Raw genomic sequence first — 26661 nt, forward strand, 5'->3', positions numbered from 1 at the left:
CCTGCCAGTGCTGTGTCCATCCCCTAACGTGGGGAGGCAGCTGAGTGGAAGGGGCCTCATGATACAACAATTAAAAAAAAAAAAAAAAAGCTGTGCTTAGAGCCAAAAGCCAAGACTGGAAAGACCAGGCAGCTCCCCGCTGTCTGCAAGCTTTCCCATGAAACTCAAGTCCCCTGGGCCAGCGCCCAGCTCTCTCTCCTCGGCCCTGGGGCTGCTCCTTGGAGGCAGGCCTGCCCCATGCCCTATTGCTTATCTAGGGGAGGGCTTATTTTATATTACTCAGGGGGTGAAAGGGGGTTTAAAGGCCAGAACTGTGCCCTTTAAGCCATTTCCCAAAATAGGCAGCCCCGAAGTGCTGCACGCTAGAAGATGACGGGGAACATGAAGGGGAAAGGTCAGCAAAGACTCTGCTCTGCATCCAGCTGGCTCACTGATCTCACAGACCTACCCCACACTGGGCCCCAATTTTTTTTTTTTGAGATGGAGTCTCACTCTGTCACCCAGGCTGGAGTGCACTGGTGCGATCTTGGCTCACTGCAAGCTCTGCCTCCCGGGTTCACACCATTCTCCTGCCTCAGCCTCCCACGTAGCTGGACTACAGGCGCCCGCCACCACGCCCAGCTAATTTTTTGTATTTTTAGTAGAGATGGGGTTTCACCGTGTTAGCCAGGATGGTCTCGATCTCCTGACCTCATGATCCGCCCGCCTTAGCCTCCCAAAGTGCTGGGATTACAGGCGTGAGCCACTGCGTGCGGCCCTGGGCCCCCTGTTTTATTGGGGGTCACTCAATACCACCTTCCCTCTAATAAGCACAGTGTTTCTGGGTTTTACCTGCCCACCAATGCTGCAAGATGAGAAAGACCCTACTCCTTCCAACAAGAAGCAGAGCCTTAGCGTGGCACAATGAGAAAGGAACATGCCGCATCAAGAGTGGTTCTCAAAGCCCGGGCCCCAGCATGATGGCAGCAGCTGCGTGTGGACACCTGTTAGAAATGCACGTTTTCGGCACCGCTCCAGACCTAGTGAATGGGAAATTCACAGGGAGTGGGGTGCTGCCAAACAATTGATGTTTTAATAAAGCCCGAGGACCACTGACCTGTCTCCAGCCCATACCTCATCTCACAGAGAAGGTGACCAAGGTCTTGAGAGGCTCTATGACTTGCCCAGGGTCACCCAGGCCACAGTAGAATATTACTCTTCATGTTTAAAGTAGATAGGATCTACCTAGGAGGCTGAGAGGGGAGGATGCTTGAGGCCGGGGGACAGAGGTTGCAGTGAGCCAAGATCATGCCACTGCACTCCAGCCTGAGTGACAGAGCCAGACCCTGTCTGAAAAAAAAAAAAGTAGACAAAAGTTCTCCAATTATGCCAATAACATGAAACCTAGACTAAGAAAGATGGAAAACAGAAAAGAATGCAGTCAATTGGTTTGGCAACAAACAATTGACAGCAATTGGTAACAAACCAATTGAGAGAAAAAAAGAGAGGGAACAGGAAGGCTTTGAAGAGCATGGCTTCAGCCAGGCCCCCTGGGCTCAGTCCTTGCTCTGCCACTGGCTGTGGAACAAGGACAAGTTAGTTAACCTCTGGGCCCGTTTCCCCATCTGCAGAGCAAGAATAATAATAGAACCCCCATCAACTGTTAGATGATCTTGGGGATTAAGGTAGGGCTCCAAGTGTCTCACACAGAGGGAGTGCTCAATACATATTAGCTGTAACTGTGACCGAGGAGGAAGGGACCCGCCCAACCGCAAGATAATTAGAGTATAGGGAGAAAACAATCAACATGGAACAAAAGAAATCTGCAGTCTACAGAGGTGGAATAAGATCCAGAGGAAAGAGCTGCTGAAGAATTTGGCAATGATGAAGAATCTGGGGATGGTTATGATGATGAATAAGAAATGATGATCTGGCCGGGCGTGGTGTCTCACACCTGTTATCCCAGCACTTTGGGAGGCCAAGGCAGGTGGATCACCTGAGGTCTGGAGTTCGAGATCAGCCTGGCCAATATGGTGAAACGCCGTCTCTACTAAAAATACAAAAAAAATTACCCGGGCGTGGTGGCAGTAGCTGTGGTCCCAGCTACTCAGGAGGCTGAGGCAGAAGAATCACTTGAACCCGGGAGCTGGAGGTTGCAGTGAGCTGCGATCGCGCCACTGCACTCCAGCCTGGGTGACAGAGCGAAGACCCTGTCTCAAAAAAAAAAAAAAAAAAAAAGAAAGGAAGAAAGAAATGATGATCCTTAACAGCTCTGGGCTCTGGGGAAGACTTGAACAAAGAGAGGCTGAGGATGAGTGTGAGAGAAGCCTAAGCGGGTGGGTTACTGCTGGCTGAAGGATCTGGCTCTTTGGAGAATCATCTAACTCCCTCCCAGGCAGAGAGGAGGGAATCTCTCTGATTTTATGTAGGGAGTGAAAGAAAAGAGATTACTTGGAAGATGTTTTCTATTAAGGAAGTCCCAGAGAATTTAGGAGAGAAATTCCTCAAATGGGATGCCTGCTCTTTAGCAACCAATAAGAGGAAAAGAAAGAAAAGCTGAGCATTCAGGTGGCACACGCCTGAATCCCAGCACTTTGGGAGGCCAAGGCGGGCAGATCACTTGAGCCCAGGAATTGGACAACAGCCTGGGCAACATGGCGAATTAGCTGGGCATGGTGGTGCGTGCCTGTAATCCCAGCTTCTCCAGAGGCTGAGGCGGGAGGATCGCTTGAGCCCAGGAGGTGGAGGCTGCTGTGCACTGTGATCATGCCACTGCACTCCAGCCTGGGTGACACAGTGAGACTCTGTCTTACAAAAAAGAAAGAAAAGAAAAGAAAGAAGGAAGGAAGGAGAGAGAGAGAGAGAAAGAAAGAGAGAAAGAAGGAGGAAAGAGAAAAGAAAGGAAATAGGAAAGAAAGGAAGAAAAAGAAAGAAAAAGAGACAGCGAGAGAGAAAGAAAGAAAGAGAGAGAGAGAAAGAGAGAAAGAAAAGGAATCAGCCATGTTCTGCAGGCTCCTCTCCTCAAGGAAGCACTGACAAACAGGAAACCCCTTGGCTTCCAGGACCAGAGGCTTCCAGGTGGGTTGGAGGCACAGCTGCAGGCAGCTGCAGGCCCCAAGGGCTACGGCCTGTGCAAGAACCAGGGCTCTCTCTACCTTCACCCCTGGGCAGGTTAGAGACCTGGCAGGTTCCCTAATGGTCTGCCAGTTTAGAGACAAGGTTGTAGAGGGACAGAGCCCTGATTGACTCCAGGTGGCCCAGGTGGTGCTGTAGGAGGGTCCTGGTCTGGGGGTCAGGGGACTGCTCTAGTAGTACCCTGGGCAAGACACTGAACTCTATAGGGCTCAAGTTCCTCCTGTGTTTTTAAACTGAAATTGATTAAGTGCTCACTCTGTGGCACGGATAATACAGTCACTGTGGGGATAACCAGCACCATCTCCCATGATTCTATTTCATTTAACCCCATTTGCATTTAACAGTTGAAGAAACTGAGTCTCTGAGGGGTAAGACATCTTGGTCACAGTCACTCAGCTGATTGGGGGCTGCCTCAGAACGGGGACTGGGATGTCTCCCAGGAAAGCCTGTGCTCTACACCGCTTCAAATCCTACAAGAGTGGGTTCTACGATGCCTATGGTTTCTGCCTGAGGGGTCAGGTTCCAACAGCCCAGACTGAGTAATCTAGAACCAACCTAGAGACCCCGAGAGAACCCACTTGAACAGCCAGCTGCCCTAAAGCAGATGAAGGAAATCAGAATATGCCACCACAAAATATGCCCCTTTGGCATAAGGATTGTTTTGAGCTGGTTCAGATGTAGAAGGAAGTCTTCCCAGAGCTTGTTTATCTGACTAAAAGCAGAAACTACTTCTTCCTTTTTTTTTTTTTTTTGAGGCAGATTAACAAGAGAAAAACAAAGAGGGTCTCTGTTTTTCTCTTGTTAATCTGTCTTGTGTAATTTGCAGGGCCCCAGTCAGAAAACCTAAGACAGTAAAGGAAGAAAATTAAATTTTTTGGAACCCACAGTCTCATTCTGTCACCCAGGCTGGAGGGCAGTGGCACAATCACAGTTCACTGCAGCCTCCACCTCCCAGGCTCAAGCGATCCTCCTGTCTCAGTCTCCTGAGCAGCTGGGACTACAGGCATGCACCACTATGCCCAGCTAATTTTTGTTTTTATATTGGTTTTTTAAATTAAAAAAATTTTTTTTTTTTTTTTTTTTTAGAGATGGGGCCTCACTGTGTTGCCCAAGCTGGTCTCAAATTCCTGGGCTCAAGCGATTCTCTCACCTCAGCCTTCCAAAGTGCTGAGATTACAGGCATGAACCACCATGCCCAGCCCTAAAAGCAGAAACTCCTAAAAAAACACACCTGCTGTAAATGCCCCCATAAAATATTTGTGGCCACTTGATTGACTTTCTCAGTTTGCCACTCTGGGAAGCCAAAAACCATTTTTCCTTTGTCTTGTCATTTCTCTACAAATTTATTGCTCTTTGTTAAGAAGCTTTATATATTTATATTTATTTTTATTTTTTTGAGATGGAGTTTCATTCTTGTTGCCCAGGCTGGAGTGCAATAGCGTGATCTCGGCTCACTGCAACCTCTGCCTCCCGGGTTCAAGCAATTCTCCTGCCTCAACCTCCCGAGGAGCTGGGGTTACAGGCACATGCCACCATGCCTAGATAATTTTTTGTATTTTTAGTAGAGACGGGGTTTCACCATATTGGCCAGGCTGGTCTCCAACTCCTGACCTCAGGTGATCCACCCGCCTCGGCCTCCCAAAGTGCTGGGATTACAGGCGTGAGCCACTGCGATCAGCCTAAGATGCTTTATAGACCCCAAGTGCTAACCACCCCTTTGAGTTACTCATCATTGATGTTTCTCCTGTGTGATTTGCGTTATGTATGTTAATAAACTCTGTTTTCCTCTTGTTAATCTGCTTATCCAATTCGCAGGGCCCCAGTCAGAGCACTTAGGAGAGTAAAGGAAAAAAAGTTAAGTTTTTCCCTAGAATCCACACTAAGGTGCCCCTCACCACCTATAAAAGGGCCTCCAACCAGTAGCCTCAGATGATCACAGACTTCGCTGGAGGCCTCGAGGCAGAGGTGGTAAGGAGCTGGCCTCCTGCAGCGAGGATCCCTGCAGCTTCCACCTTCTACCACCCGACTTTCTCAAACCGAAGACAGTACACCTCAGTGATCAAGAGCGTGGAGTCCACTCTGGGGAGGAACGATTCTCAGGGGCTTGCTTGCTGCGTGATCTTGGGCAAGCGTCTTAACCTCTCTATGCCTTAGTATCCTCAACTGTAAAATGGGATTTGTGGTGAATCCCATTGACAAATCCCATTGAAAGACACGACGTACTTAGACCACTTAGCACATACAGTAAGTGCTCAAATAGGAGATTTTGCTTAACGAAAGCAACTGAAAGTGAACTCTTCAGCACTGTCCAAGAAAGCGAACACTCTCAGGGACCACCAAGAAAGCAGAAGGGGCATTTTTGTACAATTGCACAATGGGAGCAACCTTGAACCCTACCTCACTTATAACTTTCCCTTACACTAGACAAATAGAGAACGCCTGTTTATTGTCAGATTTGCATTTTGTTAGCTCTGAATATATGGAGATTGTGAAATGAGGTACTTGAGCTAAAAATTCCCCAGAGAATTGGTTTTTCAAAAATTATTCAGGGTCAAGTTCCACAAGGGGTTGAGTTTCTATTCTTCTTATAGATATACCAACTTTTAAAAGTGAATTAAGAAGTGATCACTATTTCAGATAAAAAGCAGGATCCTCAGAGAATTGGATGGTTCTTCTAAAACAGTGCTTTTTGCCTGGCACAGTGGCTCACGCTTGTAATCCCAGCACTTTGGGAGGCTGAAGGGGGTGGATTGCTTGAGCTCAGGAATTCAAGACCAGTCTGGGCAACATGGTAAAACCTCATCTCTACCAAAAATACAAAAACTTAGCTGGGCATGGTGGTGTGTGTCTGTGGTTCTAGCTACTTGGGAGGATCGCTTAAACCTTAGGGGCCGGGGGGTGTTGCACGGAGTTGCAGTCAGCTGAGATGGCACTGCTGTACTCCAGTCTGGGTGACAGAGTGAGACTCTGTTTCAAACAAAGAACAAAACAAAACACAAACAGTGCTTCTCATATATTGGCAGCATCAGAAACATCTGAACCTGGCTAAGTTCAGATTCCAGAGACTAGTTTTGTGGGTCTGGGCTGGGCCTGAGATTGCTGCTGCTGGTTTGCCGACTGTACTCGGAGGAGTCATCCTTTTATATTTATTTATTTATTTTGAATAAATAAATAAAGCACTTACTGAGTGCTTAATGAGCCACCACGCGCAGCCGGAGTAGCCACCCTTTGCAGAAATGTCCTGGACCATTTTAATGATTCCCTTTCCAAGAACCCACTTAAACAGAGGTCTGCTGTACAAAGCGAGATACTCACACAGTCACTATTTCCCCCACAATGTTTATGTCTTTCGGATTGCTGACTTACTTTCAGAATTTAAAAGTTGTCATTGTGTATTTCATTTCACCAGAATTGAATACAGTTATTATACCCCCCCACCGAAAAAAAGGACTTGTTGAGCTCCCCCAGTTCCGGGTCTGCTTAAGCTCTGTGCTCAGCTCTGGGGGAAGCCCTTTCATGAGGAAGCAGTGGGTCGTCATGGGAAGTGAAGTGGGGCCAGCCGAACCAAAGGAAACAGAGCAGATCCGCAAACCCACACCCACTCCCAAAGTCAGTCTACTGTCAGAAAAACTGAAGCTGCTGGGCGCAGTGGCTCACACTTGTAATCCCAGCACTTTGGGAGGCCGAGGCGTGCAGATTACCTGAGGTTGGGAGTTTGCGACCAGCTTGACCAACAGGGAGAAACCCCGTCTCTACTAAAAAGACAAAATTAGCTGGGTGTGGTGGCACATGCCTGTAATTCCAGCTACTCAGGAGGCTGAGGCAGGAGAATCGCTTGAACCGGGAGGCGGAGGTTGCAGTGAGCCGAGATCGCTCCATTGCACTCCAGCCTGGGCATCAAAAGTGAAATTCTGTCTCAAAAAAAAAAAAAAAAAAAAAAAAATTTAGCTGAGTGTGGTGGCGGGCGCCTGTAATCCCATCTACTTGGGAGGCTGAGGCAGGAGAATCACTTAAATCCGGGAAGTGGAGGTTGCAGTGAGTCGAGATTGCACCACTGCACTCCAGCCTGAGTGACAGAGCAAGACTCCATATCAAAAAAAAAAAAGAGAGAAAAAAGAAAACAAGAAGAAAGGCTGAAGCTACTGGGGGTCTCCAAAGCAAAACACTCGACATCCAAGACCTTGGGGAACCCCAGCCACCAGGGCCTGTGTGGGGAGCAGGTAAGGGTTACTGGCCGGGGTCAGTAAGCATTCAAGAAGCGCTCGTTGACTAAATGAATAGTAAATGTAACCCGAGGTGACTTTTTAAGGGTGGTGGGAGAGAGGAAGCCCACAGCGCTGGTGTAAGAGGTGGCACCCCTTTTTTGGCCTTCTTTGCTTCTTCTTTTCTCTGCCCACTCCCAAGGCCCCATCAGTGATTCTAGGGGGCATCCCCCAGGCTGGGGCACTGGAGACCCTCACTCACCAGGGACAGCTTTCCGGACTTCACTGTACACTGTCTCTGTGTCCTTCTTTCCTAGATCTGGAAAAAGGACCAGGCATAAGTTAGTAGCTGCCTCTGGGAACAAGGTCAGTCCACTGCAGTCATAGGAAAAGGTCTGAGGCTCTGCAGGCAAGGCTGTACCCCACCACTGCACCCCACCAGAACCAGGTCCAGAAGCACCCAGAGACCTTGTCATTTCTGATATTAGAAGATCCTGGCTGAGCACGGTGGCTCATGCCTGTAATCCCAGCACTTTGGGAGGGTGAGGGGGGCAGATCACTTGAGGTCAGGAGGTTGAGACCATTCTGGCCAACATGGCGAAACCCCGTCTCTACTAAAAATTCAAAAAATTAGCCGGGCATGGTGGTGCGTGCCTGTGAACCCAGTTACTCGAGAGCTAAGGGACGAGAATCGCTTGAACCCAGGATGCAGAGGTTGCAGTGAGCCAAGATTGCACCACTGCACTCCAGCCTGGGCAACACAGTGAGACTCCACCTCAAAAAAAAAAAAGAAGAAGAAGAAGGTCTTGGTCTAGCGAGCGTCACTCCCAGTCTGGGAATAGGAGGTCAGCAGGCCATTGTGGAGCAGGGCCACATGCTCCAGAGGAACCCTGGACCTGAGGGGCCACGGATGGAGAGGCCCCCAACAAGGGCCTGCAGCCTCCAGCTTGGTGGCCCCATTCCTCTTCCCTGCCACCATGACCCTTGTCCAGACATTCTGCCAGGTCCCTCAACGCAGGGTTGGGCTATGGCCTCCCAATCACCTGAGAGCCCAGACCCCGGGATCCAGAACCAGATCCTGAGGTCTGGGTTAGAGCCTGGGGGTTGTCAGTGACTCTAAGAATAGCTGGGACTGAGAACTCTTACAGGGATAGACAGCTGGGCTGGCTGTTTTCACTGCTGGCTCCTGGGCCTCACTGCAGCTTCTGGTTGGATTGGTCTGGGGGGGTCCCTGGTGCTGGTTTTTTAGGATCTCCTCAGGGGCCCTAATATGCAGACAGGGCTGAGATCCTCTGGGCTAGACCCTCTCAATATAGCAGCATGATGACTGACCCAGGGTGTGGCGTATACCTGGAGGAGACTCAAGGGCGCCCTTCCTGCCATCTGTTTACCTTACACTGGGGTATGGGCACAGGATGTGTATACAAAAATACACACACAGCATATACACACGCACACTCATGCACACAATGTGTATACATGCTATGTATACCCTCATACAGTGTGTAGGATGTGTCTACACACATTGTATACACACTGTATGTACAAACATGCAATCTGGGTGTGCATACACTCATGCACACAGGGTGTGCACACACATACATACCCACCAACCCTGAGGAAACAGGATGGAACCTGGCCACTTCCCAGCTCCTGTCACCTGCACAAAGGCCCAGGAAGCCTCACTGTAGAAAAGAGCCTGATGTCGTGTGGGCCACTGTTCTCCTTTTACAGATGGGGAAAGGAAGCCCCAGATAGGGTAAGGGGCTTCCTGTTCCACCGTCAGTGCATTTCCCTCCTCGGAGTGGATGGCTGGGGTGTGACCCTGGACTCTATCTGCACTGAGATGCCCTTGTCTCACCATGCTCCAGGGACACCCCACTCTCACTTCCTGGCCCCACACACACTCCTCCACAGCCAGCACTGCCCTTTCTCCTTGCCCCATTTCCCACGACCCTGGTGGAGCTTCACGCATGTACCAACACACCCACACTCACTCTCCCTCTGTGCCCTGGGAAGTTACAGGGCCCCCTGAGCTCCACAGCATGTTGGTGACATTTGTCCACAACACACCGATGTGACTTGTTCCCAAGTCTGTCTCCCTGGCAGACCCTGACCTCCTATGGGGTGACAGCTGGGGTCTTGGACATGTCCCATTCCTAGGCTTGCTCAGCTGCCTGGGGGCACCTGTCCAAGTTTGAAGTGACAGTAATGGTGGTGGCTCCTGTGTCAGGAACCATTTGTGAGGAGAAAGCCTGGGGGTGGGTCAGATCCCTACAGTTGAACTTGGGGCATTTGGGGTGACTAGGGCCTTACACTGACTTCCCCAGGGCACCAAACAGGATTTGGAACTCAGTAGAGTGGCTGAGCTACCAGGGCACCACACTGCTGGGACAGCAGAGATGCCTACACACCCCTCACTCTCTTTCTGTGGCACCAGATGTGGGGGCCTCAAGGGAAGCTGTAGGGATCCCCAACCCTATTGGGGGATCCTCCACATCCCCAAGACACCCTCTGCTTGATGTCAGGCCTGGCCAAATCACTCACTCAGCAGAATCCTAGACACCTAGTGTGAACCCCGCACTGTGGAAGAGGAAAGGTGATCGGGCCTGGTCCCAGCTTTCAGGAGCTCCAGGCTGCGAGGCAGACAGGTGCACAAACAACGCAGACACTGCAACAAATGCTATCAAACACCATGTACCAGGCGCATGGTGGGGTGGTCACGGCCAGCTCACCCTCCGACCCAGGCCCACGGTGGGGGCTGGGGCAGGTGGGGAATAAATGGAGGGAGAGGGCTTGGTGTTTGGGCCTGGGGGCTTCTGCTTCTTGGTGGAGCTGCTAGAGTTGCAGCTGCCCCCAAATCTGCCCAGCTAAGTGATGGGTAGGCAGGCAGAGTTGCAGCTCATCACTACCTCTCCTCCCCACCCACTCCACGGCAGCAGCTGCCTGCTAATGAGTAAACCAGGCTGGCAGGCTCTTTGTCTCTGCTGTCAGGGATGTTTCCGGATGGGGCTTTATTTTGGCTTCTGTTTTTCTCTGTGTTAACAGAGAAGGAGATGGCTTCAACGTCATGGGGTTTTCCCAGCAATTAGTCTCAGAGCAAACATGCAGCAAACCAGGATTTACTGAGTTCCTTCCTGCCCCTCCTCCACCCCAAGTGACCACTTGGTCGGCTGCCACTAGGGTCAGAGCTGGATGTGGTTCCCAACCCCTCCTCCATAGGAGGAGGAAGTCTTGAGAGCAGGGAACTGGCTTGGTCAAGACCAGGTCAAATGTACTCACCACTGGCCTTGTACCCACAAAGCCCCTTTTCTTACCTGGTAATACCTGGCTCTCCACCCACAGGAAGGCAGAGAGGGAACACCTGAGGCTCAGGCCTGACTTCCCACATTGCTCCTTAGCTGCCAAGGAGGAGGATGGGTCTAGAAAACTCAAATTGAATTCCCAAAAAGCTCTCCATTGCCCCCAAGTGACCCTCTTTACGGGTCTACCTGGACCTCTGCAGCCCACACAGCTTTTGTGCAAATGGGAAAAGAGGGACCAGTTAGGTGATGGCATCCCTGCAGCTGCACAGCTTGGCAAGGAGGGCACATGCTGACAGCCTATGCTTCACCCAATCCTGGAGGGTCTCGACACCTCCTTATTTTTAAATTTTTTATAGAAATAAGTTCTTGCTTTGTTGCCCAGGCTGGTCTTGAATGCCTGGGCTCAAGTGATCCTCTCACCTCTGCCTCCCAAAGTGCTGGGGTTACAATACCTCCTTCTTGTCCCTTCAACCCTTCCCCACCTTTGAGCAAGAAAAAGAAAACCAGGGCCGGGCGCAGTGGCTCATGCTTGTAATCCCAGCACTTTGGGAGGCTGAGGTGGGCAGATCACTGAAGGTTAGGTGATCCCTGAAGGTTAGGAGGGCTTTGCTGCAGTGTGTTCCTGGCTGCCTCTCAGGCTGTCCCTCCACAAGGGAGGGTCTGTATGTGCTTGTGCTGCCTGCGTAAGGCCTTAATCACAATTTGTTATCTCAACGAGTCAATCACTCTACAATGAAATAAAGAGGAAGAGGCCAGGCCTGGTGGTTCACGCCTGTAATCCTGGCACTTTGGGTGGTCAAGGCGGGTGGATCACCTGAGGTCAGGAGTTGGAGACCAGCCTGGCCAACATGGTGAAACACTGTCTCTACTAAAAATACAAAAATTAGCCGGGGATGGTGGTGGGCGCCTGTAACCCCAGCTACTCGGGAGGCTGAGGCAGGAGAATAGCTTGAACCCGGGAAGCAGAGGAAGCAGTGTGCCGAAACTGTGCCATTGCATTCCAGCCTGGGCAACAAGAGCAAGACTGTCATTAAAAAAAAAAAAAAAATGAGGAAGAGAGCTTCAGGCCTGCCGCGTTCCCCACCCCTCTCAGGTCCAGTCTAGACTTGGAAGTGAGTTGTGCAGATTGGGCAGTACACAACCCCCGGGGGCCATTCTGTTGGTAGGCTATGGGAATGTGCCCCAGTGGTGCAGCACACAGCCCAGCGGCTCTACGGGGCATCCCTGTAAGGAAAGTTCTGTGCATACAGCTGCTGACACTCAGCCCAGGCTCAAAAAGAGAAGACAAGGAGAAGTCCAAGACTTCTCCCAGATCATGGAGCAAGGGGTGATTTCAGGACCCCATTGCCATGTGGTCTGGCTAGTGGCTGGCACGGCCTGGAAAACTGCACGCATTCAGCCTGCACAGTCAGGAAAACTACCCCAGGCCTGCCTGGCTAGGTGGATGCAGCCTGGGGTTAGCCTCAGAGGAAGGGAGACAGATGGCAATGATCCCAGGGAGCTTCCCAGCTGGGCAGGAAGGTTCTGAGACTGCTTCCTTTGAGCGTGCAGGAGCCACTGTTTCCTTTGAGCGTGCAGGAGTGTGCAGTGACCCCCGGGGACTGTGTACTGCCCAATCTGGGTTCGCAAAGGAGGAGGACAGTTAGGAGATGCATTTTTAATTTTTTTTTAGACGGAGTCTTGCTCTGCCACCCAGGCTGGAGAGCAGTGGCTTGATCCTGGCTCACTGCAACCTCTGCCTCCCAGGTTCAAGCGATTCTTCTGCCTCAGTCTCCCCAGTAGATGGATTACAGGCATGCGCCATCACGCCCAGCTAATTTTTGTATTTTTAGTAGAGACAGGGTTTCACCATGTTGGCCAGGCTGGTCTCAAACTCCTGGCCTCAAGTGATCCACCTGCCTTGGCCTCCCAAAGTACTAGGTTTACAAGTGTGAGCCGCCGTGCCTGGCCAGGAGATGCATGTTTTTTATGGTGCCCAAAACAAACGAGATTGATGTTCTAGCATTTGCTATGAAGCAGCCCACTCTGCATCCATTTCCCCAGCACAGAACCAGAGACAGGGACTTCCAGGCCAGCCTGCCCTTGAGAGAACCACATACACAAAAACAAAACCCAAGGTGTAAAATCAGTGCCACTGCTCACACGGACAGGGATCTTGTGCTTTCAAAAGCCTTTACCTAAGTGTCCCTCTAAATGGCAAAGCACTCGATATCTTGAAACATGCATTTGATTGACACACATTCAGTCTGCACAAGCAACTTTAGGAACACACTGGGTTTGGCAAGGGGTCTACCTCTGGAAGGGACAAATTGCTCAGTACTTCCTAATTCCCTGGCACTTAGTGAGTGCTCAATAAATCTTACCTATTATTAGTAGTATCATAACTAATAATTATCAAAAATGGCCAGGTGTGGTGGCTTCGCCTGTAATCCCAGCACTTTGGGAGACAAAAGTGGGCAGATTGCTTGAGCCCAGGAATTTGAGACCAGCCAGGGCAACATGGCAAAACCCTGTCTCTATTTTTCTTTAATTAATTTTTAAAATTATTGAGGCCGAGTGTGGTGGCTCACGCCTGTAATCCCAGCACTTTGGGAGGCTGAGGGGGTGGATCATTTGAAGTCAGAAGTTCGAGTTCACGCTGGCCAACATGGTGAAATCCCATCTCTACTAAAAATACAAAAAAAAATAAAATAAATTAGCCGGTTGTGGCGGTGCATGCCTGTAATCCCAGCTACTCGGGAGGCTGAGGCAGGAGAATCGCTTTAACCCGGAGGCAGAGGTTGCAGTGAGCTGAGATCTCGCAACTGCACTCCAGCCTGGGCACAGAGTGAGACTCCGTCTCAACAAAGAAAAAAAATATATATATATAAAATAAAAAATATATAAATAATATAAATATAAAAATATTATATATAAAATAGATAAAAATAAAAAATAAAAATATATAAAATATTATAAAATATATATTATACACAAAGAAAACATATATATTATATATTATATATGTATTTATATATTATATATGTATTTATATTTATATATTATATATAATATATATATTTTATATATATATATATATATTTTGAGATGGAGTCTCACTCTGTCACCCAGGCTGGAATGCAGTGGTGCAATCTCAGCTCACTGCCACCTCTGCCTTCTGGGTTCAAGCGATTCTCCTGCCTCAGCCTCCTGAGTAGCTGGGATTACAGGTGTGCGCCACCAGAGCCGGCTAATTTTTGTATTTTTAGTAGAGATGGGGTTTTATCATGTTGGTCAGGCTGGTCTCGAACTCCTGATCTCAGGTGATCCACCCGCCTTGGCCTCCCAAAGTGCTAGGATTACAGGTGTGAGCCACAGTGCCTGGCCTTTTCTTTTTTTCTTTTAAATTATTGAAATTTTACAGCTCAGAGACAGGGCCAGGGCCAGGGGCCTTTGCTCCTTCCAGTCTTAGCAGGCCGGTAGGTCTGCTAATCACTTCCTTTGGAGCGACTGAGGGTGCACAGACTCTTCTCACTGAACACAGCACCCCCCCACCACTGGGGTTTAAACCCAAGCCAAAGGCAATGCCTGGGGACTCGCTCGAGTGGCACTTACCTTTGTGAGACTCAGCTGAGGACACTTGAACTTCCGTGTACTGCACGTCTGAGTTCAGAGGCTCTGCTCAAAGAAACCACAGCAGCTTGTTGTTTAGGTGGAATCTCTTGTGGGCACCTCAGATCATAGAAGTAGAGACTTTCTTTTCTTTTTTTTTTTTTTTGAGACAGAGTCTCACTCTGTCACCCAGGCTGGAGTGCAGTGGTGTGATCTCAGCTCACTGCAACCTCCACCTCCCGGGTTCAAGTGATTCTCCTGCCTAAGCCTCCTGAGTAGCTGGGATTACAGGTGTGCACCACCATGCCCGGCTAATTTTTGTATTTTTAGTAGAGACGGGGTTAATTTTTGTATTTTTAGTAGAGACAGGGTTTCACCATATTGGCCAGGCTGGTTTTGAACTCCTGACCTCAAGCGATCCGCCCACCTCAGCCTCCCAAAGTGCTGGGATTACAGGCATAAGCCACTGCGCCTGGCTAGATTTTCATTCAGGTTATTCAAGTATTCTGTATTTTGAGGGGGCAGCCAGACACAGGCTTAATTCCATTCGGGATGAGGAAGGGAGTACGAACCCCGCACTGGTCCAGCAGGCAGATACAGGGCCTCGGGGCCCATGGTTTCCTCCCTGACTCCTCTGTTACCAGGATGTGGAGGGACCCTCTGGCGTAGGTCCCTGTTTCTACCGTGGGGGGACTTGGAACAGGTCAGTAGAGACAGAAAACAGCCCAGTATCAGCCCCAGCAGTTCTCCCAATTCAGTCTCACTCAAGATGCTGGAAGCCTTCTCCACAGCCACAGGCACACAAAGCTACTTCCAAGACCGAGAGGATTTCGGGAAATGGGGAACAGGGGTCACTACCCTAAAAATACTTGGAGAGTGTGAGGCATACACGTGAATGAAATCACTCAGGGTACTAAGGTGAAAGCTAGAAAAGTAGTTTGTCTTCAAGTCAAAAATAACATTACTGTTTTGTTTTTAAAGCCCTAAAGAACAGGGATTCTCATCAGCTACTAAAACAATGATTCTGCAGTCAAAGATACATTTCAGGCTGGGTGTGGTGGCTCATGCCTGTAATCCCAGCACTTCGGGAGGCTGAGGCGGGCAGATCACCTGAGGTCAGGAGTTCGAGATCAGCCTGGCCAACATGGTAAAAATCCACCAATACTAAAAATACAAAAATTAGCTGGGCATGGTGGCACACACCTGTAATCCCAGCTACTTGGGAGGCTGAGGCACGAGAATGGCTTGAACCCGAGAGGCGGAGGCTGCAGTGAGCCAAGATTGTGCCACTGTACTCCAGCTTGGGTGACAGAGTAAGACTCTGTATCAAAAAAAAAAAAAAAAAAGAGCCAGGCGCAGTGGCTCGCGCCTGTAATTCTAGCATTTTGGGAGGCCAAGGCGGGCAGATAACAAGGTCAGGAGTTTGAGACCAGCCTGGCCAACACAGTGAAACCCTGTCTCTAGTAAAAATACAAAAATTAGCCGGGCGTGGTGGCAGGCGCCTGTAGTCCCAGTTACTTGGGAGGCTGAGGCAGGAGAATCGCTTGAACCCGGGAGGTGGAGGTTGCAGTGAGCCGAGATCGCACCACTGCACTCCAGCCTGGGTGACAGAGCGAGACTCTTGTCTCAAGAAAAAAACAAAAAAAAGAAAGAAAGGAAGAGACCTTAACAGAATCCTTTCTCTTTGTTAGGAGCCTTAGCTCCCATGGCAGCAGCCCAGAGCGAAAGGAATTTTGAAAAATGATTTAGTCCAATCCCTCAGTGCTTCAGGCAGAAGAGAGCAATTTATTGTCCATTGTCTTTAAAAATCACCACCTCAATACTCAAGAAAAAAGAGGTCCCACTGCCTTACCCAGTAGCTCATTATGAGTCAGGAAGCTGTTTTTCGAGTATAACCCAGTTCTTCCCTACTTTGATTTAGGTGACTTTCCCACTGAGGACACTAGATAGCATCTCTGGTGAAAGCAGCTAGCTACCTTCATTGACACATCGGCTGGGTACAGGGTCATTAAGAGAGGTGGGAAATTATCCACAGTCCTTCAAGTTTTAGTTTTCTTTTCCTATGAGTCTTTTTTTAATGTAAAAGTTGGTTCTAATAAAAACATGTAATTAGATAATTACCTTTATTATCATTTATTGGTTTCATTGCATGGTTTCCAACATCGTCATTGTGACCTAGTTGAAAAATAACAATTAGGGTGAGTGACAAGGGAAATTCTAGTTTTCTAAAACCTTTTAAAAATTCAGTACCCCTAACAAAGTCAAGCCTGATTTATTCAGTGTAGTGACAACCAGCACTGTCTCTGGGTCCTGGGTCCCCTCGTTGGCCCTCCTGTGGGCTCCATTTGACCTGCTGTGTAGTCTTTTTCTTTTTTTCTTTCTTTTTTTTTTTTTTTTTTTTTTGAGGCAATGTCTTGCTCTGTCACCCAGGCTGGAGTGCAGTGGTGCGATCCCGGCTCACTGCAGCCTCCTCCTCCCAGATTCCAGCGATTCTCCTAGTCTCGCTTTGTTGCACAGGCTGGTCTCCAACTCCTGGCCTCAAGTGATCCTCCCACCTCAGCCTCCCAAAGAGCTGGGATTATAGGCATGAACTACCATGCCTGGCCTGAATATAGTTTCTTTCTTTCTTTCTTTTTTGAGGTGGAGTTTCGCTCCTGTTGCTCAGGCTGGAGTGCAGTGTTGAGATCTCAGGTCACTGCAACCTCCACCTCCCAGGTTCAAGGGATTCTCCTGCCTCAGCCTGCTGAGTAGCTGGGATTATAAACATGTACCACCATGCCCAGCTAATTTTTTGTATTTTTAGTAGAAACAGGGTTACACCATGTTGGCCAGGGTGGTTTTGAACTGCTGACCTCAAGTGATCCACCTACCTCGGCCTCCCAAAGTGTTGAGATTACAGGCGTGAGCCACCGCGCCCGGCCTAGAATACAGTTTCTTAAACAATATATTTGCTCTTTTCTATTTACTGACACATTACTTTTATTACTACAAATATTTTATTTTCCTTTTTTAAAGTTTATGATTCAGTACTATATGAATTACTCAATTCTTAAAACATATTTCTCAAGCAAAATATATCTCTGTAAAAAGTATATCCTAAAAATTTCTTATTTTGTGAGACACTTATAGAATTAGAAAAGAACATGAGCATTCTATAACCAAACCTGCTGATAAAGCAAGAAAAGTGGCTGGGCTCAGGGGCTCACACCTGTAATCCCAGCACTTTGGGAGGCCAAGGCAGAAGGATTTCTTAAGCCCTGGAGTCTGAAACCAGCATTGGTAGAGTGCCATCTCTACAAAAAATAAAAATTAGCTGGGCATGGTGGCACATGCCTGTGATCCCAGCTACTCAGGAGGCTGAGATGGGAGGATCACCTGAGCCTGGGAGGTAGAGGCTGCAGTGAGCTGAGATTGCATCACTGCACTCCAGCCTGGGAAGACCCTGTCTAAAAAAAAAAAGAAAGAAAGAAAGAAAAGAGGAAGAGTGTTCCAAATTTGGTCTGGGACAGGACTTTTTGTGATGTAATTATAGCCCCCTCTGGGAAGTAAGTAGCATCCCTGCTGAAATGCTTGAGCAATTTTCTTACTAACCTGGGATTAAGAACTCCTAGGACTGGCTACTCATTCAGCTGAGCTGACCCTGAAGCTACTGATGAGCCTTATGAAGAGACATTTCTTAATTGGAACACTTTATTTATGCCTCTACTGAGAGAATATTGAAATTGCTTTCCCTTTGTGGCAAATTTGAAGTAAAACTGTCTTGTGCTTGTAATAATTCCATCTGAGAAGATGTTTTACCAATGTTTTCATTCAATATCTGGTCTCTGTCTTGAAAATGGAGAATTATAATATTACGCTGGAGCAATGTTCAAAGTCTTTGAAGGCATTATGATTATTCTCCATCTTTCTTCTACGGGGAGTTTGGAAGATGGCAAAGTTAGAATAAAATGTGTTACCTTTCCTTTTACGTTTCCGTATATTACACGGCCCAGTGGCTGATGAGATGAAGTACCCTGTTGAAGCCAGGGTTTCTCTTCCAACTGTAATCCCACCACTTACATATTCTGCTTCTGAGAGGGCTAAGGAAGTATGTAGCAAGTTGGGGGAAATTAGAAATGGCAGGAGACCATGACTTTACCGTAATGACTGTTAGCTTCCATATTGGGATCTGACATTTTCTCGTTGTTGGAGTTCAGAAGTGGTACTGCTGGCCTTCAAATGAAATATAAAAAGAGAAAACAATATATAGATATATTTGTTGTTGTTATTGTTCTAACCCCAAACCACCAAAGTAAACAAGGGAAGATCATGAGAAAACCAGGAAGAGTTTTCCAAGGTAAGGAAAACTTTACTCTCTCATTTGGAAAACTAACATTTTTTGGCAGCTCCAAGGATTATGTAAAAAAAACTTTTTTTTTTTTAGACAGAGTCTCGCTCTGTCGCCCAGGCTGGAGTGCAGCAGTGCAATCTCGGATCACTGCAGCCTCCGCCTCCTGGGTTCAAGCGATTCTCGTGCCTCAGCCTCCCGAGTAGCTGGGATTACAGGCATGCACCACCACGCCTGGCTAATTTTTGTGTTTTTAGTAGAGATGGGGTTTCGCTGGCTAGGCTGGTCTTGAACTCCTGACCTCAGGTGATCTGCCTGCCTCAGCCTCCCAAAGTGCTGGGATTACAGGTGCGAGCCACCATGCTTGGCGGTGATAAAACTTTTTCCTATTAAAATAAACATCAGGACCAAAGCACACATGAATACCACGAGTCCTTCACAGGCTACTACCAAGCCCCTGAAATTCTTATCCCGCGCTACTGTTTCTCTCTGGAACAGAGCAATCATTTCTATACTTTTGGATTTGGGATTTCAACAACAGTAAAGGTAGTAAAACCATTTTTTAAAGGCCAACTCTATTTGTCAAATTTTTAAAAATTTATCTACTACCATTATAATTTCATAAGGAAAGGGAGATTTCACAAATAATCATGTAGGAAGGACATGATCTCAGAATAAAAGCCATTCCTTCCCATGAAAGGACAATTGGCATTCTTCCACTGAGATACACACACACACACACACACACAACTCACACCCAAGGAAGGCCTATATTTTTCTGAGTTTGCCAAGAGCCACTGAAAACTTCCTAATGACCAGAATCTCCCTCCAGACATGTCCACCGTGCTCACAGAGCAGCCGCCCCCTTCTTACAAATACACTTACCTGGACATTTCCACTGGCATCTGCTTGGCTTTAAAACAGAAAACGAAAAACCAAAGTCAGCATACAGTACCCGCATCCATACTACTATAATGGCCAAAACGCCAATGGCTTTTGCACTAACGTAATAGATAGAAAACACTTTTCTTTTCTCTTTGTTTTACTCCTAGTAAGCTGTGAAGGAACACTCTTTTCAGCTACATTTGACTTCCCAGAAGATTGAATACCCAGAAAAAGAGAGAAAAAGAAGCCAAATATATTCACTCTTTTACAAAAGACAGAAAAGAAAGAGGTATTCTCTTGGTCTTATACCAAGATATTTCCCCAGAAACATGATATCTTGACTATTTTAGCCAGAAGTGATTTTTGTTAGTGAAATATGATGGAAAAAGAGACAATGATATGGGAACCAGATTAGCCAGATAAGCGGGCAGCTCTCTTCCTCTCTTTCTCTCTTTTTTTTTTTTTTTTTTGAGACAGAGTCTTGCTCTGTTGCCCAGGCTGGAGTGCAGTGATGTGATCTGGGCTCACTGCAACCTCTGTCTCCCAGGTTCAAGTGATTCTCCTGCCTCAGCCTCCCGAGTAGCTGCAATTACAGGCACCCATCACCACGTCTGGCCAATTTTTTGTATTTTTAGTAGAGATGGGGGGGGGGGTTTCACCATGTTGTCCTGGCTAGTCTTGAACTCCTGACCTCAAGTGATCCGCCTGCCTTGGCCTCCCAAAGTGCTGGAATTACAGGTGTGAGCCACCGTGCCTGACCACTCTCTTTGATTCCAGATAATTACAAAAAGTAAAGGCGAAATCAATCCCTGCGTTTGTAACTCGAAGCTGGCCTAAGATCAACGCCAGGGTGTGCTCTATCTTCCTTGATGGGTGGCAGCTTTCCTGACAAAAACCAGGGCCCCTCCTCACCCCATCTTCCCCTCCCATCCTGGGCAGCAGCACCAGAGGCTCCAAAAGAACCTACCTTATCCCACAAAAAAATTTTTGCAGGATTTACTGATGCTCTGCCCTTTTCCTTGAGTCTTGGACAGCTGACTTTGATTCCTGGTTATCAGCAGGTGGTCCTGGCTGCTCAGCCGGGCTTACTTAGCTAACCCCAAGCATAGGGTAGAAGTCACAGCACAACCACCAGGTTAATTACAAAGCATTCAATGTGTGTGTGCAACATGTGGGTGTTATGCGCATGTTTGTGTGTCTCCAAGACACTTGCACCCCACTCTACACGCATTACAGGACTAGGTGTGGACAAATCTACAGAAATGGCTTCTTCTAACCACACAAAGATGCAATTTCCCCCCAAATTTATCTTTTCTGGTTTGCCCAATGAGGAAAATAATAGCTTTCATTTTTGCCTAGCTGAATCCAGGGGTCAGAAAAGCACCACACATCCCTGGCTGGTTTCCTGGCAAGGACGACCAGTCAGTATGGAAGGAAAGAACTATGCTCACCCTTGGCTTTCCTCAGAAAATAACATTTGGCCGCAATGATCAAGAGAGCAATGATCACTCCGATGATAACCACTGCAATAAGTCCTTTCTTCCATGGGGCAAGAATGACTGAAAACAAAACAAAACAAAAATTTTTTTTGTATATAGGCTCTTCCTCTGCCAGGAAGAAATAATATCAGGCTTAAGCAACAAAAGTCAGTCTGATTCTCACAGCTCTTGTAACTGGCAGCTTGCCTTAGCATCCATCTACCTCTGAGGGGTTCTGCACTCAGAGCTGGTGCAGAAATGATTGTCTCTGCTACAAATAGAGGTCAGCTGTGGTCCTCAAGGAGGGAACAAACCAGCTTTGCTGGGGTAGACTCTTTTCTTTTTCTTTCTTTTTTGAAACAGGGTCTCACTCTGTCACCCAGGCTAGAGGCTGATGACAGCTCACTGCAGCCTCAACTTCCTGGGCTTGAGCAATCCTTCCACCTCAGCCTCCCGAGTAGCTGGGACTACAGGAGCACACCACCACACTCAGCTATTTTTTGTTGGTTTGATTTTTGAGGCAGAGTCTTGCTCTGTTGCCCAGGCTGGAGTGCAGTGGAGCAAGCTCTGCTCACTGCAACCTCTACCTCCTGGGTTCAAGTGATTCTCATGTCTCAGCCTCCCGAGTAGCTGGGATTACAGGTATGAGCCACTGCGTCCAGCCTATTTTTGTACTTTTTGTAGAGACAGGGTTTCACCATGTTGCCCAGGCTGGTCTCCAACTCCAGGGCTCAAGTGGAGTAGACTCCTTTTTGGCATGTGTGTTCAGCCCTCTTCCTCTCCAGGAAACCGCCCCCACCCACATAAGTGGGCTCCCCAATCATGTCTGTTCTGCGTGACCCAATCCCCTTGGCCACAGGTGGTCTGTGGTTGGATGTTTGACCCAAGATGACTCAATGGTGAGTCTGCCAACAATTTGTAATTGGAACAATGTGACATTCTCCCAATTCCTTATAATAATCGATTCCTCTTTTTTACTTAATTCGAGTGGGTTTCTGTCACTTACAACCAAGAGCCTGGAGGACATTACTCTCCTAGCCTTCAGTCACATAAGCTAGACTTCCCCCCAACTCCCTCTTACAAGGGGTGTGTTTTCTGGTCTTGCCCTTGGGAGCCCACAGCACAGCTTGCTGTGGAGACCCTGACTCACCTCTGACTGTCAGTATTTTGCTTCTGGGGACACTGGAGGCGTGGTTGGCTCTGTTGAAGGCTGTGCAGTAATACTCTCCCTCCTGTTCCTTGCTAGCCTTCTGCTTGGTCCAAAATGCCTGGGTGGCATTTGAGGTCATTTGATAGAAGGGTTTGCCCTCCTTTTCCCTGTAAAACTTATAGGTGATGGGACCAGATCCTTCATTCACAGCGCATTGCAGCACAATGTCCTCTCCAGACTCCACCACCTTACTTGACAGGATAGAAATCTGGACCTCATCCACCGGGGCTGAAAAGCAGGAAAAGGATTCACACTGAGCAAAGAAGGGCAGAGGAAGAGGAACATGAGACAGCCACTGCTCAACTTTTTTTTTTTTTTTTCTCTGAGACAGAGTCCCGCTCTTATCACCCAGGCTGGAGTGCAGTGGTATAATCTCAGCTTACTGCAACGTCTGCCTCCTGGGTTCAAGCAAATCTCCTGCCTCAGCCTCCCGAGTAGCTGGAATGACAGGTGCGCCCACCAGGCCCAGCTAACTTTTTGGATTTTTTTGTTGTTGTTGTTGTTTTAGAGACGGGGTTTTGCCCTGTTGGCCAGGCTGGTCTTGAATTCCTGACCTCAGGTGATTTGCCCACCTCAGCCTTCCAAAATGCTGGGATTACAGGCATAAGCCACCATGCCAGGCCACAGACAATCTTGACCCACTGCCTTCTCTAGCTATCGGCCATTTTTTCTCCTTTTTCCTTTATGCTTTGACTCCCTTATTTCACACTTTCTTGTTACCCCTGAAATCTGACTGCACTCTTGTGTAGTCACAATCTTGTGACACTGCACTCTCTCTCAAGTTTTGAAGAAACTGGGAAGGTCACTTGATTCCCCAACCAACGTCCCTGAGTCCCCTGCTGATTAAATTCAGTGGTGGATGCTCTTCCTCCAGGATCCCAACCTTGGGCTCTCCATACTTCACTGTTGCCCAGGTCTTACTGTGGAACTCAGCTTTTTCTGGGCTTCTGGGCTTCCTCATGACTCTGATTCTCTTCCCTTCCTACCTGGCACCCCTTTCTTATTCACTGGTTATTCTTTGTTCTCCCCGGAAGTATGAACATTTTGCAAAATTCAATCCTCAGTTTTCCATCCCCATTCTCCTCCTGGGTGATTTCACCTACACGCTGAGCTTCTGTCTCTGAGCCACTGACACCTAAACCTATGGCTCCAGTCCAGGTCACTTTCCTGAACTCCAAGTCTCCCTTTTCACCTGGGCGTTTCCACCTGGAAGCCCAGCCAGCCTCACTCCCTGCAGGTCCAAGCAGAACTTGGCTACCTCCTATATCCGCTTTTCCTAGCTCCATCCTCAACTACCAAAATTCGGATCCTAAATTGTCTTCCCAAGTAGACTTTCCTTCTAGTGTGAGAGCAGATGGTCAGCAGATGGTATTGTAACTTATGAGTCACTCTCCTGTGAGTGCAGGCTGTGGTAAGACAATGGAAGAAGCCAAGCTCCGGGCCTGGGACACCAGTGGGCTCAAATCCCAGTCCCACCACCCACCAGCTATCTGCCCTAAGCCTCAGTTGCGTCATGATAAAATAACGACAATGCTGTTACTGGTCTTCTGTGGTTATTGTGAGTTTCCATTGGAGCAATTTACTACAGTACTTCACACAGGGCTGGACACATGGTCAGTAAATGTGAGCCACTGATATCGACCCAGTTTAAACCAACAGCTTCACATGGGCTTCCACATTAGCCTCTAACGTACCATGAGGTCTGAAGTCACCATGCCTGCTCCCTGACCCAGCCACCAGGTGGATCGTTCCGAGAACTCATTTGCATCCTGTCCTTCCTTCCATCTTCTGGCTTTTCACTGCATGCAGGACAATTCCCTACTCCTGAGACTGGCACCTGACACCTGTCACACTTAGGCTCAGCCACTTTTTCAGCTCATATCCGGTGATTCTCCATTCCCAAACTCCAGCCTTTGTTTCCAGCCATCTGATTTGGCCACAGTCTTTTTTTTTTTTTTTTTTTTTTTTTGAGATAGAGTCTCACTCTGTCACCCAGGCTGGAGTGCAGTGGCACGATCTTGGCTCACTGCAACCTCTGCCTCCTGGATTCAAGCGATTCTCCCACCTCAGCCACCTGAGTAGCTGGGGCTACAGGCACCCACCACCACACTGGGCTAATTTTTGTATTTTTAGTAGAGACGGGGTTTTGCCATGTTGGCCAAGCTAGTCTCAAACTCCTGGGCTCAAGTGATCCACCCCATTCAGTCTCCCAAAGTGCTGGGATTATAGGCGTGAGCCACCGCACCTGGCCGCGCACAGTCTTTTGAAGTGCCCCATGGGACCTTTTGGCTCATGTGTTTGCTGGAGATGTTCAGCCATCTTCAGCCTTCTCTGCCCACCCATTCTCAAGCCCTGGCACCTAGCCCAGCTTTTTCACAATGTTTACCCACTTAAGCTAGATGACGTCTGACATACCCTGAATTACTATCACCATCACTGTAAGGATATAGTTCACGTGACAACCAAACATGACCCCTAACATTTTTTCTATGCTTATTGGTATTATGATTCAGATGTTTCTCCATCATTTAATTAGGAGAGCTTGTGTTTCTTACTACAGCATTGAAACAAAGAATATGTCTTCTTTTTTGTATGCCTCACACCATTAGGTGCTTAGTCTATGTTAATGTTAATTTTTTTTTTTTTTTGAGATGGAGTCTTGCTCTGTTGCCCAGGCTGGAGTGTAGCAGAATGATATTGGCTCACTGCAGCCTCTGCCTCCCAGGTTCAAATGATTCTTGTGCCTCAGCCTCCCGAGTAGCTGGCATTAAAGGTGCCCACCACCACACCCAGCTAATTTTTTGTATTTTTAGTAGGGACAGGATTTCACCATGCTGGCCAGGCTGGTCTCGAATCCCTGACCTCAGGTGATCCGCCCACCTCAGCTTCCCAAAGCGCTAGGATTACAGGTGTGAGCTACCTCACCCGGCCTATGTTAATGTTAATTGAAAAGGTATGGCTACTATTAGACTATACATGAATAGAAGCAGGAATCCCTCTCTCCTATTCACATCCACCAGCAGCCCATGTAGATAGGCAGTTACTAAACAAGAAGGACAAAGAGGAGGAAGCCTTATTAAACTTTTTACAACAGGATGCAAAATATCTAAGACATGCAAGCAATGGCACTCCTGAGGCCTTCTGAGAGGCATGAGATAGAGGCTTAAGGGAAACTGTCCACCCCCAAGACAATGGTATATTTCTCTTGAGTATGATGAGAATCCCAGGCAAATGTTAGTAACTGCCATGAGACCACAGCCTGTAGCTCTCACTGCTGCGGATTTCACACAAGGCAGGGTTGCCCGGCTAGGAGTCACAACAGCAGAGTCCTGATCTACAATTCTCAGAACAGTGTATCTGGAAAGGAGAAAGTGCTAAGGGAGCCCATATGCACAACTTCAGTGCTTCCTGCAGTCAGGACACTTTCATGCTTATCATATTTTAGCAGTTTGTTGAAAGGTTCTGGAAAGAGATTACATTGTCCTCATCAATAGCCCCCAAATATTTTCCAGCCTCCTTTACTGAACCTTGGCCCTGCTTTGGTGCATATCTAGTATATGGACTTTGCATAAGCACCCACTACTTCTCTCGCTTTTCTTTTTTTTTAGATGGAGTTTCGCTCTTGTTGCCCAGGCTGGAGTGCAATGGCGCAACTTGGCTCAGTGCCACCTCTGCTTCCTGGGTTCAAGCCATTCTCCTGCCTCAGCCTCCCGAGTGGCTGGGATTATAGGCGCACGCCACCATGCCCAGCTAATTTTTGTATTTTTAGTAGAGATGGGGTTTCACCATGTTGGCCAGGCTGGTCTTGAACTCCTGGCCTCAATGATTCACCAGCCTTGGCCTCCTAAAGTGCTGGGATTACAGGCATGAGCCACCGCACCTGGCCCCCTACTTCTCTTATTGTCCCCACAGTCCCTGGGCATGAACGAATGCCCCAAGCCCACATGATTTCTTCTCATAGCACAGCAACTTACCTATCACCTTCACCCTCAGAACCTCACTTAACATTTTGGCGTGGGAATGGCAATTATCTGCAACACACTGGTATTCGACGTCTTCAGTGGGGTTGTCTTTGAATACCGCAGGATCATTTGAGTTCTTGGTACTATTCTCCAAAACTTTACTTGTTTTTAAAAGTTGGTAAGAAATAGGCAAAGTTCCACTGATCGATTCGCAACGGACTTCGATGGTCTGTCCTTTTATGACCTCAAACTGGGCATCATAAGAAATCCTGGGCTGGGAGAGCATTTCTAGAACAGAGGGAGAAACAATCCAAAAGGCACTGAAGGTAAAAGCAAAGCATCCAGCACAAGAGGTTCCTCCTCCAAAGCCTGAGCTTTGCTTTCTATCCCTGCTGTAATTTCAAATGCCTGCCTGCCTTATTTACCTTTATAGGACACCTATGAGACTGACAGGCTGTGTGTGTGTGTGTGTGTGTGTGTGTGTGTGTGTGTGTGTGTGGTGAGAAGGGAAAGGGAAAGAGAAGTACAATAAGCAAAACAGAGAATGACAGAAATTCAAGGAAAACATTACATCCCCAGAAATACAT

At 48.0% G+C, this 26661-nt stretch overlaps 1 protein-coding gene across 8 annotated transcripts in view; it reads right to left on the bottom strand.

Annotated features, from left to right (window-relative positions):
• Nucleotides 1-26661, bottom strand: part of PECAM1 (platelet and endothelial cell adhesion molecule 1) — a 109228-nt gene that overhangs the window by 11558 nt on the left and 71009 nt on the right. For 5 of the 8 annotated variants that reach the window (XM_016932758.4, XM_016932756.4, XM_016932757.4 and 2 more), the window contains 8 exons: nucleotides 26087-26362; nucleotides 22053-22340; nucleotides 20876-20983; nucleotides 19425-19452; nucleotides 18351-18424; nucleotides 16334-16387; nucleotides 14216-14278; nucleotides 7579-7635 (listed from right to left, as the gene is read on the bottom strand). In XM_016932758.4, coding sequence (XP_016788247.3) covers nucleotides 7579-7635; nucleotides 14216-14278; nucleotides 16334-16387; nucleotides 18351-18424; nucleotides 19425-19452; nucleotides 20876-20983; nucleotides 22053-22340; nucleotides 26087-26362 — 948 coding nt within the window. The remainder of the gene's footprint in view (nucleotides 1-7578; nucleotides 7636-14215; nucleotides 14279-16333; nucleotides 16388-18350; nucleotides 18425-19424; nucleotides 19453-20875; nucleotides 20984-22052; nucleotides 22341-26086; nucleotides 26363-26661) is intronic. The other 3 variants (XM_009433057.5, XM_009433056.5, XM_009433055.5) reach the window with 2 other exon arrangements.

This window comes from Pan troglodytes, chromosome 19, assembly GCF_028858775.2.
Source record: "Pan troglodytes isolate AG18354 chromosome 19, NHGRI_mPanTro3-v2.0_pri, whole genome shotgun sequence".
In the NCBI taxonomy this organism is placed as follows: Eukaryota; Metazoa; Chordata; class Mammalia; order Primates; family Hominidae; genus Pan; species Pan troglodytes.